The sequence below is a fragment of the Puntigrus tetrazona genome, chromosome 5 (genome assembly GCF_018831695.1).
Source record: "Puntigrus tetrazona isolate hp1 chromosome 5, ASM1883169v1, whole genome shotgun sequence".
Lineage (NCBI taxonomy): Eukaryota > Metazoa > Chordata > Actinopteri > Cypriniformes > Cyprinidae > Puntigrus > Puntigrus tetrazona.
In genome coordinates, this window is record NC_056703.1 from 142893 (window position 1) to 157500 (window position 14608).

Here is a 14608-nt window from a genome sequence, read left to right on the forward strand (position 1 = left end):
ATAAAAGTCCACTATTCACCATTTACTATATTATACTACTCCATTTATGTTGTGCTGTAATGAAAAAACAGTTGCTTATCTGCGCAAATTTTAAATATACATAAAAATTTTATTTTTTTATTATTAATTAATGTGCATTATACAACAAATATATTTTACTTTTACTTAAAGTAAAAATCTTTTTTGTTCAACTAACACATGTTTATTGCTGTAATTACTTTTTAAAAAGTGTTTATTTCAAATATTTTTTATATTACATATATTTAAAGTTTTATTAACTGTGCTTTTCTACAGTCGTGCCAATAAAGCTCATTTGAAATTAATCTAATATGATTTAGTTTTCAATACAATCAATGTTTTCTGTTAAGTTTTATTGTGTTTCTGAAAACGTTCTTGGTTTTGCGTAATCACTCCATTTGTCATTTAAAACCTGCTAAAAACGAGCTGAGTGGGATGATCTACGATATTCTGTGATTTTGTTTTTGGCACCAGGAGTGACTTCAGTGAAATCTGGCTGCTGATCAGATACGATTCGCAGCTCTGTTTGCACCGACTCGATCTTCTTTCCAGGAAGTCAGAGTTTCATCATATGTTTGGTGAAAAGGGAAACTCGCAGAACTGTCTATGCTAAGAACAGATACTCAAAGAAGAGCGGAGAGGTTAATGTAAGAATTGTAAATAATTACAAACTGTATTTTAATTGATTTGAAAGGAAACGCTGGCGCTTTAACAAAGTTTCACAACAAAGAGTGCTGGAATAGTTAGTGTGTTTGAGTGTGTGTGAGGGCATTTGTGGTTTATGGGGACACAAATTTGTTTAATGACACAGCTATGACAATTTGAAGATGGTTTATGAGGACACTGCCAATGTCCCCATAATTCAAAAGGCTTTATTTCACCTAAAACATTTTTTTAATCCAAAAAGTTTCCTGTAAGGGGTGTGTTTAGGTGTAGGGCAATAGCACATGCAGTTTGTACAGTATAATAAAAACCATTGTGCCAAATGCCAACATGTGTGTGTGTGTGTGTGTGTGTGTGTGTGTGTGTGTGTGTGTGTGAGTCCAAAGGACACAAAGACAGCATGAAGGCAGAAAAACTAAAAAAGGTAATCTCTGATATAAGATTACTAAACATACTATTGTCCAAACAAGTCACTGAAAAAAATTCTGATATTTACATGCAAAAATGTTTTAACATTCTTATAAGAACGTTTTAACATTCTTACATACAAGAATGTTTTAACACTCTTATATATGAGGTTGTTAAAACACGTTTAAAGAATGTGTGTATGTAAGCAATGAGGCCGATTTTCGTGAATAAATCTCGGCTGAAGGGCGTTTTGTAGGCCCGACGAGCAGGAATGTGTATCGTGATTTATTCATAATACAGCACTGCCTCGAGTGCCGTATTGCTTTTATAACACAACGCAAAATATTAAAACTAAATATATATTTTTTTAAAAGCAAGTTCGTTCAAAGCAGTGCTTCCGGTACAAAAATAGTTCCTGACAGCAACAATAAACGACGGAGAACGTTCCGAACGCGTCTCTCATCTAATGGAGCTTAAATAAAAACAGAGAATAGCTTATCATCCGCTGCATAATTTTTTTTAACACCGCCATATACGATGTTTTCTCTCGCACACACATCTGCTTATCTCTCAGCATGAGAAAACGTCTGTTTTCTGTCTTTTATCTTTAAAACAGACTGATTGGCGGAGTAACGTTAGCTCGAGATTGCAAGCGTCACTACAGTGTAAACTCTTGGACATATGAACACATACATCATATAATTCTGACACAGAAAACTAAAAGATGAAGTAATACTCCCTTCTCCTGTCGGAAACTGCGTGGTTTCACAAAGACGTGCGCACACGCATCAACAGATCTCCGCGTGAGAGGCATTTCTTAGACGGAGAAGGGCGTGGTCTCAAAATTAAAGATGAAAAATATGCAACATAACGCCAGCAGGGGTCACTCATAATTCATTAAATGAATAACAGACACTTTGCTGAAATACATAATGCACGGAATAGTTGTAATGCTGTATTATTAAAAAAACGTTGGGCCTGAATAAAACACAGCCGCTGACCAATCAGAATCCAGGAATGGAATTAGTATGCAACATATATGCAACCAAAGGACCCTAAGTATATTTCTGTGTTTACTATTTCTGGGGGAGTTTAGGACCCCACTAAGTGTGAGTGTGTGTGTGTGTGTGTGTGTGTGTGTGTGTGTGTGTGTGTGTGTGTGTGTGTGTGTGTGTGTGTGTGTATTCTCCTGCGTGTCTATACTACTTTCAACACCTTTTCAACAGGATCTGCTTCACCTGGCGAGAAACTAGCTCAGGTGAGCAGACTGAACACTGCCTGCTAAAAGCCCTAAAGGGGCTCATTACAAGAGATTGGGCAACCCTGAGTGACGTTATACTTATTTTACTGGGTTGACGTGTGAGTTGTTGATTAATTTCCCTTAAAAAAAAAAAAAAAAAAAAAAAAAGTTATGTTGGCGCAGAAATTACATGATTCAGTTTTAAAATGTCAGGGTAGAAGATTGCTCTGTAATGAATTCTTCTGTTTTGGCATCCATTATTCTTGATACTTAACAAATTTTATTCTATTCAAGGAACGTGGTATCCTATATCAATAAACATAAAATTTTAATTAAAATTTAAAAACAATTCTCATTCATTTATTCATCCAATGTAATACAAATGCATGAGCAAGCATCAAAAAAAAAAAAAAAATAAAATAAATATAATATAATATATATATATATATATATATATATATATATATATATATATATATATATATATATATATATATATATATAATGTATTCATTAGTAATACGGTCAGAATATTTTAGTTAATTTGTTCAAATAAAGTCTCTTACACACAGTAAATGTTATATGTACGTCCAAAAAAAAACCCACAAAAAAAACTCCACGGTGGTAAATCTAATTTCAAGCCTGAAGTGAAGGCAGTTATAGGTGTAGGGGTGAACGCGGGGTTAGGAAGTCATTTTGATAGAGTTTTCCATTGTAAAGTGTTTGAGCGACCCATACAAGTGCACAGCGGGTCAGGGGCATTTTGGGAAATGACAAAAGAGGGACGTCTGAATTAGGAGCTGAGTAACTTAGATTTGGGGTATCCATGGAAACACTGGTCGGGAACTGCAGGCAAGACTGGGAACATCTGCCTGCGTCTGCTTTCTGCTCAGCTTTCGTTGCTGAATGTAAAAGAGAAGAACCGGTTATCAGGAGACATTAGGAGACGTTTTTACAGCTTGAGTCAGGAGAGACACATTTGTTTTTATAGATGTTTTCTTTGCAGGTGAATCAGTAAAGTGAGGTTAAACTAAGGTAAGAGGCGGCTCCGTTGTTTTAGGGCAGGGGAGTATGGGAAGTGTGACATCACTAAAGAGTGAGTGTTTATCTGTGAACACATGACTTCAAGTGACGCCGGCTAATACTGATGCATGATGTGGAATGAATAAAGTCAGAATAAAGACCCAACACAATAAAAGCGCTCTTTATGATTATCAAGGCTGCATTTATTTGTGAAATATTATTGCAATTTAAAATAGCAATAGCAAAACAGTTTTCTATTTTAATATAATTTAAAATATAGTTTATCACTACGAAGCAAGCCTGATTTTTTTAACATCATTAGTCCAGTCTTTTGGTGTCAATCGATTCTGCAGAAATCATATATGTTGATTTATAATCAATATTGCACTTGTTTTTTTCTTTGATTAAAAAAAAAAAAAGTAAAAGTTTTAGGTCAGTATTTTTTTTTTTTTACTAGAAATTAATACTTTTATTCAGCAAGGATGTGTTAAATTGCTGACAAATGTGGTAGATAATAATATTTCTATTTAGAATAAATGCTGTTTTTTTTTTTACTATGAATCAAAGAAAAACATTCACAGGTTCCACAAAAAAAAAATAAAGAAATATAATTTATTATGCAACAGCAAAACAATATTAGAAATAGCAATAATATTTCACAGTATTACTGTATTATTTTTAATCCGATAAACAAACAAAAGTATACTGATCACAAGCGTTTTGAATGGCGGTGCATAAAATGCTGACACATATATCCTTTTTAAAACCCAAACCCAAAATGCGTTCTCGTCTTAGGAGAACTTTGATGAACTTTTTTGACTACTGTGTGTAACTTTCAGCGATGTCTTATCACTAAGCTCTGCAGCAGTGCTTCAAACTCAGGGTTAGAGCTCTGCTCCGACTCCCAGGGAACATTACATCACTTTCGTTCACTGTCCAAGAAGACCTTTAAAACCCGTCTGCCTCTCTGCTGCATTACGGCCCTGTATCTCGGACCGGTGAGACGGGGCCGGGGTTTCCCAGGGGACGGGGCTGTATTTGGGGCAGGTGATGCGATCCGTCCTCCTCTCTACCCTCCAGAGAACAGAGACAGTGGGAACGCAGGGAGTTATGGGGCGGCTTTGTGCGGCCGTGGCATTGTGCGCCGGGGTTCCCAGGATCAAACTTCAAACATAACCTCCCCATGCTGCTGCACTGTTGTTACGCTGCACTCGCAGGACAACGAGAGCTAAGTACATTGGCTCTGAATGGAAGGAGGGAGACCAGCTCACTGAAACGCTGCTTGTGGAGCGGCGCTCACGCTGAAACGCCACGTGAATTAAATAAGCGCGCTGATCCCGAGTCAGAAGTCCAGCATGTACGTCGTCGATACCATCTCTTTATGAGTCTGTGATTGTTTCGCATTTGCATGTATTTAAACAAGTGCAGTCTGAAAGATTTGGACACCGACTCATTATCGACGTTGCAGAATACTACAGTATTCAATGCATTGTGAACGTAAACTTTTACTTGTAATTTCACTTATTTATATTGGAAACCTATTTATTAAGCATTCGTGAAAGAGCAACATGTGTGGTCACACTTTGGCTAACTAATCATAAATTAACCTACATTTTGTGATATATATATATTGTAAACTGTTATTACACATGATTGATCATTGAGATATTGCTGAAATAAAATATAATCTAAATAGTAATATCAAAAAAGAGAATATAAATACAGCAATATAAATATTAAAAAGAGGAATGGAGGGTGGTAATAGAAATAACTAAAAGTAAACTAAAAATACATTTAAATAAGATTTTAAAAATGTACTCAACCAAAAGTTTGGGGTTTTTTTAATATAAAACTAAAGGCTAATTCAAGGTATTATAAATAAATGATTATTTGCCTTAGCAAATAAAATGAACTAAAATTTTAAGTAAATAGCAATATTTAAAAAACGATTACTAAAAAAATGAAACAAAATTTAAATATAAAACAATAAGGAAATATTTCCTATAAGCTGAAACACACAAAACACTAATTTAAAATACTAAAACTGAAATAAGAGTAATGTTAAATAGCAACATTTTTACATGGAAAAAAAAATAAGCACATAACCAAATTTGTGCAAATTAAAGTAGCCTAAAATTTGCTATGAATCTGCAAGTTTTTAAGGAAATTGCGTCTTGGCAAATAATGTTTTAAACAGACAGTAAATAAATAATTTGCTGTTCATCTACTCACCCTCAGGCCTAGTGGTCCTTAACCTTAATATGTCAGTGACTGCAAAAAAAAAAAAAAAAAAAAAGGCATACCAAAAAACACAAAATTAATATTGAAGTATTAAGAAGCGGAACGATCAATACGTGTAAGTAACTGAATTTAATGCACAATATTACCTATCGTCGGTGCTCGGTTCGCGCATGCGCATATCAGCGGTCAGATCCGGTAAACAAAGAACCGGTTCAAAAGAAAGATTCGTTGAGTGAATTATTGAATCATTCGTTGAATGATTCGTCTAACTAAAATAAAAGCTAATTCAAAATATAATTAAAACTGTAATACATATATAAACACCTTTGCTTCTTAATTTGCATGCACTTTAATTTAAAACCACCAGACAGTCATAACAAGGTCTAAATGTAATGCAATGCAATGCGTCTGGCCGGGTTAACAGTGCTTGCTGTGTGGTTCTTCAGCAGGTTATAATGAAGTGCTGTGACTTTGTGATCAGTCTGGATGCTGCCAAGCACAGAATCGGGATCAGTTTGCCGCAGCTTTTGTCTGCTGCGTGTTTTAGGTTTCTCTCTCCAACAAGAGCGCAATAGCGGCTTCCTTCATTTTTAAACGACGCGGTTTGACGCGTTTCATGTAATAAGCCAAGATTGACAATAGCAGTTTATAATGGAGAGAATATAAAGGCTGCAACAATAGCACTTTATAGGTCTTCTCAGGCGTCTGATTTCTTTGTCATTCATCAGATAGAGCCTGAAATCAAACCGTGGGAAAGACAAAAACCCAGCTAAATGGACGAGCGGCTTTCAAAGTCATTGTGGAGGTGGAACATGAAACAAATTAATTTTAAAAAACAACAGCGCGTTTTCATTTGGGACCAGATGCAAACGCAAAAAAGCGCCATCTAGTGGACAAATGAGACATGCGCGTCCAAACTTTAGTGATGAAACTTGTGCATGGTATTTATTTTAAATACCGCCACCTAGTGGACAAATCAGGCAAAGAACACGATGTACCAGCCAAAAAAATTTTTTTATTTATTTATTAGTTATTATCTACGATTAACATATTTTAAATATTTAAATATATTATTTAATATCCTTATTATCTTTATTTACTTCTTTTTTCCAATTTTGCTATGTCATTATTATATATTTTAAGATGGATTATATGTTGTACAACAATCATGTCACAAATATGTTACATTATGATCAGCACACAATTCCCAAATCCCATATTTTTGACATTACTGGGCTATTACTTATAAATAAAATAAACACTAAAATGTCACAAAATGTCACACATTAAATCCAAATAGTAGTATAAAAAATTTATACAACTGAAAAAAAAGTACATAAAAGATGGTAAAATAAGCTATGATTAAAACTGAAATGATAAAAAAAAAAGAAAAAGCTAATTAAAAATATTCATAAATACAAAATGGCAACCAGCTGTCTTGGAATACATAAAAATGGAAATACAAACTGAAACTAACGCTAAAATAAAAATAATTTAAACATAAAGAGAAATACATAAAAAACTGAAAAAAAGTACAAACAAATAAAAAAATCTCAAATTAAAGCTGAAAATGTAAAAATAAAATCCAAATATTAATAAATGGAAGAAGAAATAAGCGTTTAGGTTGAATGGCTAAAATTTTAAAAGCTAAAGAAAAATTAAGCTAAACAGTAATATTTAAAAAGAAGAAAGAACAAAAGCATATAAATATTTAAAAAAGATGAAACTAATAATTCTCATACTTCTATTTCTGACACACAAAATATTCAAAATAACGTTCCCTCTGTACATTTTCATAGTTGAAAACAAATGCGAGGTAAAAATGGGGAAGGGTGAAATGCTGGTTTTATGATGACTTCTCTGTAGAGCTTTAGCCTGTGTGCTGTTAAAGGGTTTAGGACGAGAGGAGCAGATGGCTTTATCAGCTCTGCACCTGCTACGCTCAGAGAAGTGCCACAGTCGCCGAGCTGACTCCTTCCTTATCAAGACGATGAGCGTTCAGGACTGGCTCCAGTCTGCTGACCTGCTGCTCTCTCTGCTGCTGGACTCTCTGGACAACACAGACTATATGGAGGACTGGGATCTGTGCGTGAGGCTGCTGGAGCATCTGAGTTTGGATCTGATCGGTCAGGTGCAGTGCTTGCTGGAGGACCGGGTGGTGTGTGTCCAGCTTCTGGGCTCGCTGTGGGCAGATGATCTCTCCACCTGGGCTTTTCTGAACGTCTAGACCTTCGAGTCACCTTCCCAAACCAGAGGAGGAGGATTTTCCAGAAGATTTTTTACCTCAGCAAAGCTTCATGACTGACTCTGATATCTTAATAATCTGCTTAACATTCAAAAGGTAGACTTAACTAGCTGTGCGGTTTTTTTTTGACTGTTCTTAATACATAAAGTTAAAGATCGATGTACTCTATATATTTCTTTGGTGGTGTTTTTATTTTCATAATGCTTGTATGAAATACAAATAAAGCGAGGGATGTTTAATCATCTCATGTTTACCTCACAAAACAAAAAATAAATAAATACTGAATTAATAGTTTATTAAGTTTAAACACTATTTTAATGCCATTCGATTCATTATAAATGGTCCTATTAAATTATAAACTGAGGGATCTTTAAATGCTACATGTTTCTGTGTGCTAAAACTACAATTTACTTAAAACTCTTAAAAGTAAATAATTGTAAAAACAAAAAAACAAAACAACAACAGTAATGTGAAACAAATACTACATTATAAATAATTATAATTTAATGACTATTTTAAATGAAAATGATTTATTCAATAAAAATAAATAATGAAAATAAACTTTATGTGCTACTAATATAAAAATGTTTTTAAATGAAAATGAATGTAAAGACAGACGGACCTTTAATCCTTAATTTCCATGTTAATGCAACCAAATTTGACTTCATATAATGAAATAAAAAAGTATACTATTTTTTACTAAACGTAAAACGTGCTATACAAAATTATACATGAAAGTACTGCAAAATAGTGTTGACTAGCATAAAAGAGAAAGAAAAGAAAAACAGGTGTACGGAAAGGCAAAACTCGTCGATCTAAAACTACATTTCCCAAAATGCATCACTCGAGAAGGAAGTGCATCACTGCTCAGTTACGTGTCACGTCGGAAGGTTCTGTACAAAAATATCACTGGCTGCTTAATTTTTACCACGAGATGTGATCTTTCTTTGACGTCGGACCTACCCTCGTTCTTCAGATATCGTTCTTCAGATAGTGCCTGTTTGAACTCGTAAGTTACTGTCCAGTAATGGTGACGGTGAGAGAATGCATTGTGGCGGAAAAGTGCTCCGGTAGCAGTGACAGAACATCTTTGACTCTGTACTAATAATTACGCAATGATTACGTGTCATAAAATAAATCCAGCCACCGGTATTTTGCTATACTCAAATTTAACGACATAATTTCAACCTACCTATATTACAGCGACAGTCGTTTAAATAGTTTGACATCAGTTCAACTTGTGTTCCTGATAACGTACTTTACTTGTACTGTATTTTCTTTATTTTAGTGTTTAGCTAAAAAAAGTAGTATAAATGTAGTATAGTAATTTTGATTATATTAAGTTTTTATTTGAAGTATAAAGTATTATACATTTTATACTATATATATATATATATATATATATATATATATATATATATATATATATATATATATAATTATTATTATTAAAAAAATTCAGTTTTATCTATCACATTTTACTTTTCTTTTTTTTTTTTTTAAATCCAGTGGTCCTAAATAGGCTTCGTATTAATGCAGAACTTAATTTCTTTTCTTTTGATTTTGAGGTAAAAGCTAACTTCTGTTTTCTTTCGTAGAGTCACACTTTTTGATTCATTGACAGACACATTCCTGCTAGTCTGGCTCCACTGAACTTATTATTATTATTAATGTCAATATTAGATGTGCATTTAATGAAGGTGCTCTTTCCAAACAGTGCCTGTGTTGATGGAGTGTCTCGTGCCTGTCTGACGGGTTTCGGTCAGGATGAGTGGCGTGGCGCTTGCGCTGGAGGTGGTGGTGGTCTTCTTCCTCGCGCTCTTCTTGCTCCACCGATATGGAGATTTTCGCAAGCAGCATCGGATGGTCCTGTTCGCCACTCTCCTCGCCTGGTTCCTGTGCTTCCTCATCATCGTCTTCATCCTCCCGCTGGACGTCAGCACGGTGAGAGTCCCTGCGTGTGTGGAGACTTAAAAATGTTCAATTCAGAAACATAAGAAGTGTGCTCTCAGTATGAATTTAAGTGTGAGCTAAATGCATTCATTTTCTATAAAAGTGTATGATGATTATGCAACGACTGTAATTAATTATGAAGTTACTGTGCACAACTGTACATTTCAGAGAATTTGTCCTTACGCCTTGCCTCAAAAACATCTCAAATCAGAGCAGAAATTCATAAATTATCAGCATTAAATGTTGCGTACAATGCAAATTAAAAATCTTTTTTGTCACAAATTTGTAACACATACAAATATCTAAACATGCTTGAATAAAGGTGTACATTTATGTAAAATGCTGATGACAAATTGTATACGTTTATGATCAAAACAAGAACCATTATCAGAAAAATTCAAAAGGGAAACAAAGTAACATTCTTTTTTTTGAAACATCAATTTTTTCTATTTGTTCTTCTTTTGAGCATAAACCCACTTTATTTTTTATTTGAGCTTTTTTTGTAAAATGAACTAAAAATGAATGAAGAGCTGTTATATTTTCTAGCTTTAAAGTGTTGCTTTTACAAGACAATATGGTCTCTAAATGTAACGCAATTCATTTTCTTGACTTATAGCTTATAGCACGTTTTAAATAAACCATTATAAAAACCTGCAGAAACCCTGCGTCTATAAAAAAAATCATAAACAATAGAATTTCACTACTAGGGAAAAATGTTTGCATTTTTAATGAAGGCATTTAACATGTGCTCTTATCTAGAGCCATTTACAAAACCTGTTTTATTGTATGCATGGCTGCCATGATCGACAGATGGCAAGCATGCAATTCAAAACATTTCTTGCAGGGAAAAAAAGAGATGTCTAAGCACATAAAAAGTGTCAAGCAGTCTGATTTTGCTTTCTTATTCTTAATCCCTGCGATGCTTTGCTTCCACAGACCATATATAACCAGTGTAAGAAGGATAATCAAGTCAACCTGGTGCCGAGCAAAACTTCCAATCGTGATAATTCCTCCAACTCTTCGGTATTTCCGACACAAAGGTAAACAGGCTTACTTTGTTGTAATGATTAGCACTAGGAAGAACTATCGCCGTGAGGTGTATTTAAACACTGTTGTACAAATAGTGCTAAGACTTTTTATGTTGAGGTAACATGGTTAATATGGTTATACATTAACTTTTCACCATCGTTCCACCTTCTCCTGATTATAGGCTCCCAAAGACGTGCCATAAGCCTTGGAGTTACATCCCAGATGGAATTCTGCCTGTTTTTTGGAGGGTGGTGTACTGGACGTCACAGTCCCTGACATGGTGCGAGAGAAATTATGTCATTCTTTCTTCACAGTTAAGAGCAAGTTGGCAGGTCTGCCATGAGCTCTGATATTGTGAAACGATGTTTTAACAAAAAAACAGTGCGAGAGCGCACAGCAATTAGGCAAAAAGCTCAATGTGGGTGCTCCACCAAACAAGAAATATGACAAAAAGTTCAAAGTAGGCACACCAAGGCTCCAAAAGTAGAAATGTATTTCATTATGACATCTGATGAAGGCCGTATAAGCTCGAAACGTCACCCGTCACTTTTGGAGCAGTGGTGTGCCTACTTGGATCTTTTTGTCATAAATGATTGACTCTCTCTATTTATGATGAATCACGCAGGTACTGGGCTACTCCGCTACCTACCCAAACCAGTGTTAAATAGTCAGAATATAAACACTTATTATAGGTGTACCATAGTGATTCAGGACAAGCCAAAAACACAATTTTGTAAAATTGATTCATGTGTACTCTATACATTTTATAAATGTTGAGGGGAAAAAAAAGGTACGGACTGCAGCTTTACAATAGCGACGGTCAAATCATGCAAAAGTATTTAGTCATGCAAAAGGACTTAGTTAATTAACTTTATTATTTATTAACCTTTAGTAAACTAACCTTTTTTAATAATCGCAGTGATTTAGTTTTAATTCTGTATTGTTTCTTCACAGTACTTTATGGAATGTGTAGTTTATAATTTAATAATGATATATAGTACTTTGAATTAAAATGATTAACCTTCCAGCTAGTTAGTTAGAAGTTTTAGAATGTTTACTCAAATTTTCTTAAAGGAAATGAATAGGCAAACACCTTCTAAAAAAAATTGGGTTGCAAAAAAACTACTAGTGACATGCTAGCATTAGTGACATGAAATCATTTCTGTTTTAAGGCTCTTTTTTTTTTTTAAAATGACAGGTTTTGTTTTGTGCGCAGGCTCTTGATTCCCTTCATGCAGTCGTACGCACGTTCAGGAGGCTTTTCCATCTCCGGAAAGATAAAAACAGCTCTGATAGAAAACGCTATTTATTACGGCACATACCTGCTCATCTTCTGCTCCCTGCTCATCTACGTTGCCGTCAATCCGAAGTGGCATCTCACCTGGTGTGTGTCTCGCCCTCATCTTTCCATTTCGTCCAATCACAGCCCTCCTTTATAGCGTAGACCGATACCTAGTAACATTTATTATTCAACTGTGTTTTAAGGTCAGACTTGCGGACGATCGGCATTACCGCCGCCAACACCTGGGGCCTGTTCCTGCTGGTGTTGTTGTTGGGATACGGCCTGGTGGAAATCCCTCGCTCCTATTGGAGGGCGTCGTGCCATGGGCAGCTGCTGGCAAAGACGTATTTTAAAGCAGCAAAACTGATGACGGAAAAAGCAGATGCCGAGGAAAACCTGGAAGACGTCATGGAGGTGAGATCGTCAGTTATCTGATCAAAGTTCATGCATCATCTTATCCAAAAATAAGTGCATACTTAAGTGTCCACACTTTTACAGGATGTCAAAACAGTAAATGAGACGATCAAATACAATCATCCACTACGCAAATCCATTGACACTATTCTGAAAAAGGTAAATGTAATGTAATCTAAATCCTAATGACTGTTCATGTGTAAAGAGGGCATATAAACAGCCTCTGGTCTTTTTCAGTGTCCTGTAGAATACCAGGAAAAGATGGGCAGGAACATGGACGATTATGAGGACTTTGATGACAAAGGAAACCCTTATCCTAGTAAAAAAAGTTTAGTTAAATTACATAAACAGGTAATATATATATATATGTTTAAAATCGTGTTTGTGTGTGAGTGTTTATGAGGCGTTAATTAGCAAAAATTGAAAACTAATATATAATGTATGTGTAAACAATAAGGTCCGCTTTGCATTGTGCCTAACAACGCTGTTCAGCCATGATTTATTCACGATACAGCACGCCCTCTCGTACCTTACTGCTTTTATAAAACGGACAGTAAAAAAATATTAAAACTAAAAATATAGGTATTGAAATGCTACTTTTTTTGAAGCAAGTTCGTTATATGCAGAGAGAAATGAACATTTAATTCACGGGCAACAGCAAAGGAGAATTGCTCACTAAAATAGATTTAGATAGATTTGTGAACAATATTTAAGAGAAATAGGCCTTTTGTGTACATAGAAAAAGTCTTAGATCTTTTGAGTTCTGCTCATGAAAACTGGGGGCAAAAACAAAAGAGTTGTGCTTATAATTTTGTTCAGTGTACATAATAAATATACACAGTACACATACATACATTATGTAAACAAAAAAAACCTTTTTTGGATGCGATTAATCATTTGACAAACACTGAGATAATATATATGAAGAGTTCAGATGCAAAAGTATATCTGACATTTTTCTTTAAAATTAGCATTTATTTTTGGCTACTTTGTAAGAGTTTCTATGTAAGTGTAACTGGTATAATATATATATATATATATATATATATATATATATATATATATATATATATATATATATATATATATATATATATATATAAAAATGGCTGATATGCAATAGAATCACATTTTTCTAATATCTCCTGTCAGGTGATCTATGCTGTTCAGAGGCATAACCGTACACAAGTTCAGTGGCAGATACTATTGGACGAGGCTTTTCACTTAGAGGATGTGGCCAAAAATGAGACGAGCCCCACCCACCAGTTCGTTCACAGCTTCCCCACTGCAGAACCACCTGGATGGATCAGCAAGTACCTGTACACACCCACCATGGGTAAAAAAACATTCATGAATACATTCAAACTCTCTTTAGGCAAAAATATCTTTCTTATCTGACTACAATAACACCTTTAAAGCACGAGGGCTGTTCACAATGAGCGCACCAACAAAGAAGACTACAAAACAATGCATTCCCATTCACACCCGCTTTTGTCTTTTAGGTTATTTTTAATGCATAACAGATAAAGCGCTTCAGTATGAAAGGTGTATAGGAAAGCTTTGATGTACAATCTGTGCAGCAGAACTAAATGGAGCCTGCCTATAAGGTCCATTCGATTAAATAATCTTGCTCAATCTTTTCTTGAATGTATGCTTTACTTGGGTGGTATCAAACCCTTTTTTTTTTAGAAGAACACTATAAAGCCAAAGTGTTGCACAAAAACACACAAATCTAGCAAGATTGCAATGTTTGTGGAACAGTCTTTTAAAGAATACTAACAGATATGTCATGAGTTTTATCATCAAATGTCAAGCCGCTTTTAAAGGCTGCTTACCGAGCTGTGACCCTACAGTAAAAGGTTGTCTAACCAGAGCAATTAAAAAAAAATGGTTGCCACTGGAGGAGAGGCTTCGCTATGCTGAATCAATCAGCAGCCTATAAAATGTTCAGCACTTCGCAATTAAATATTAATTTTGGATTGACCTAGTTTCATAGTCTACGCTGAAAAAAAATTATGTTTTATAATACAAGTAACAGACATTTCTTGCTTATAGCAGGTTTTAATTTATGGTACTTCTCATTCATTTCAGT

At 34.7% G+C, this 14608-nt stretch overlaps 1 protein-coding gene across 1 annotated transcript in view; it reads left to right on the plus strand.

The window, feature by feature from the left end:
• Nucleotides 1-8689: 8689 nt before the first annotated feature.
• LOC122345893 (G-protein coupled receptor-associated protein LMBRD2B-like) overlaps nucleotides 8690-14608 on the plus strand; it is an 11857-nt gene continuing 5938 nt past the window's right edge. Inside the window, exons 1-9 of the mRNA XM_043240409.1 lie at nucleotides 8690-8847; nucleotides 9556-9782; nucleotides 10728-10831; nucleotides 11002-11100; nucleotides 12037-12204; nucleotides 12306-12516; nucleotides 12601-12675; nucleotides 12754-12867; nucleotides 13669-13852. Coding sequence (XP_043096344.1) covers nucleotides 9606-9782; nucleotides 10728-10831; nucleotides 11002-11100; nucleotides 12037-12204; nucleotides 12306-12516; nucleotides 12601-12675; nucleotides 12754-12867; nucleotides 13669-13852 — 1132 coding nt within the window. The 5' untranslated portion in view covers nucleotides 8690-8847; nucleotides 9556-9605. The remainder of the gene's footprint in view (nucleotides 8848-9555; nucleotides 9783-10727; nucleotides 10832-11001; nucleotides 11101-12036; nucleotides 12205-12305; nucleotides 12517-12600; nucleotides 12676-12753; nucleotides 12868-13668; nucleotides 13853-14608) is intronic.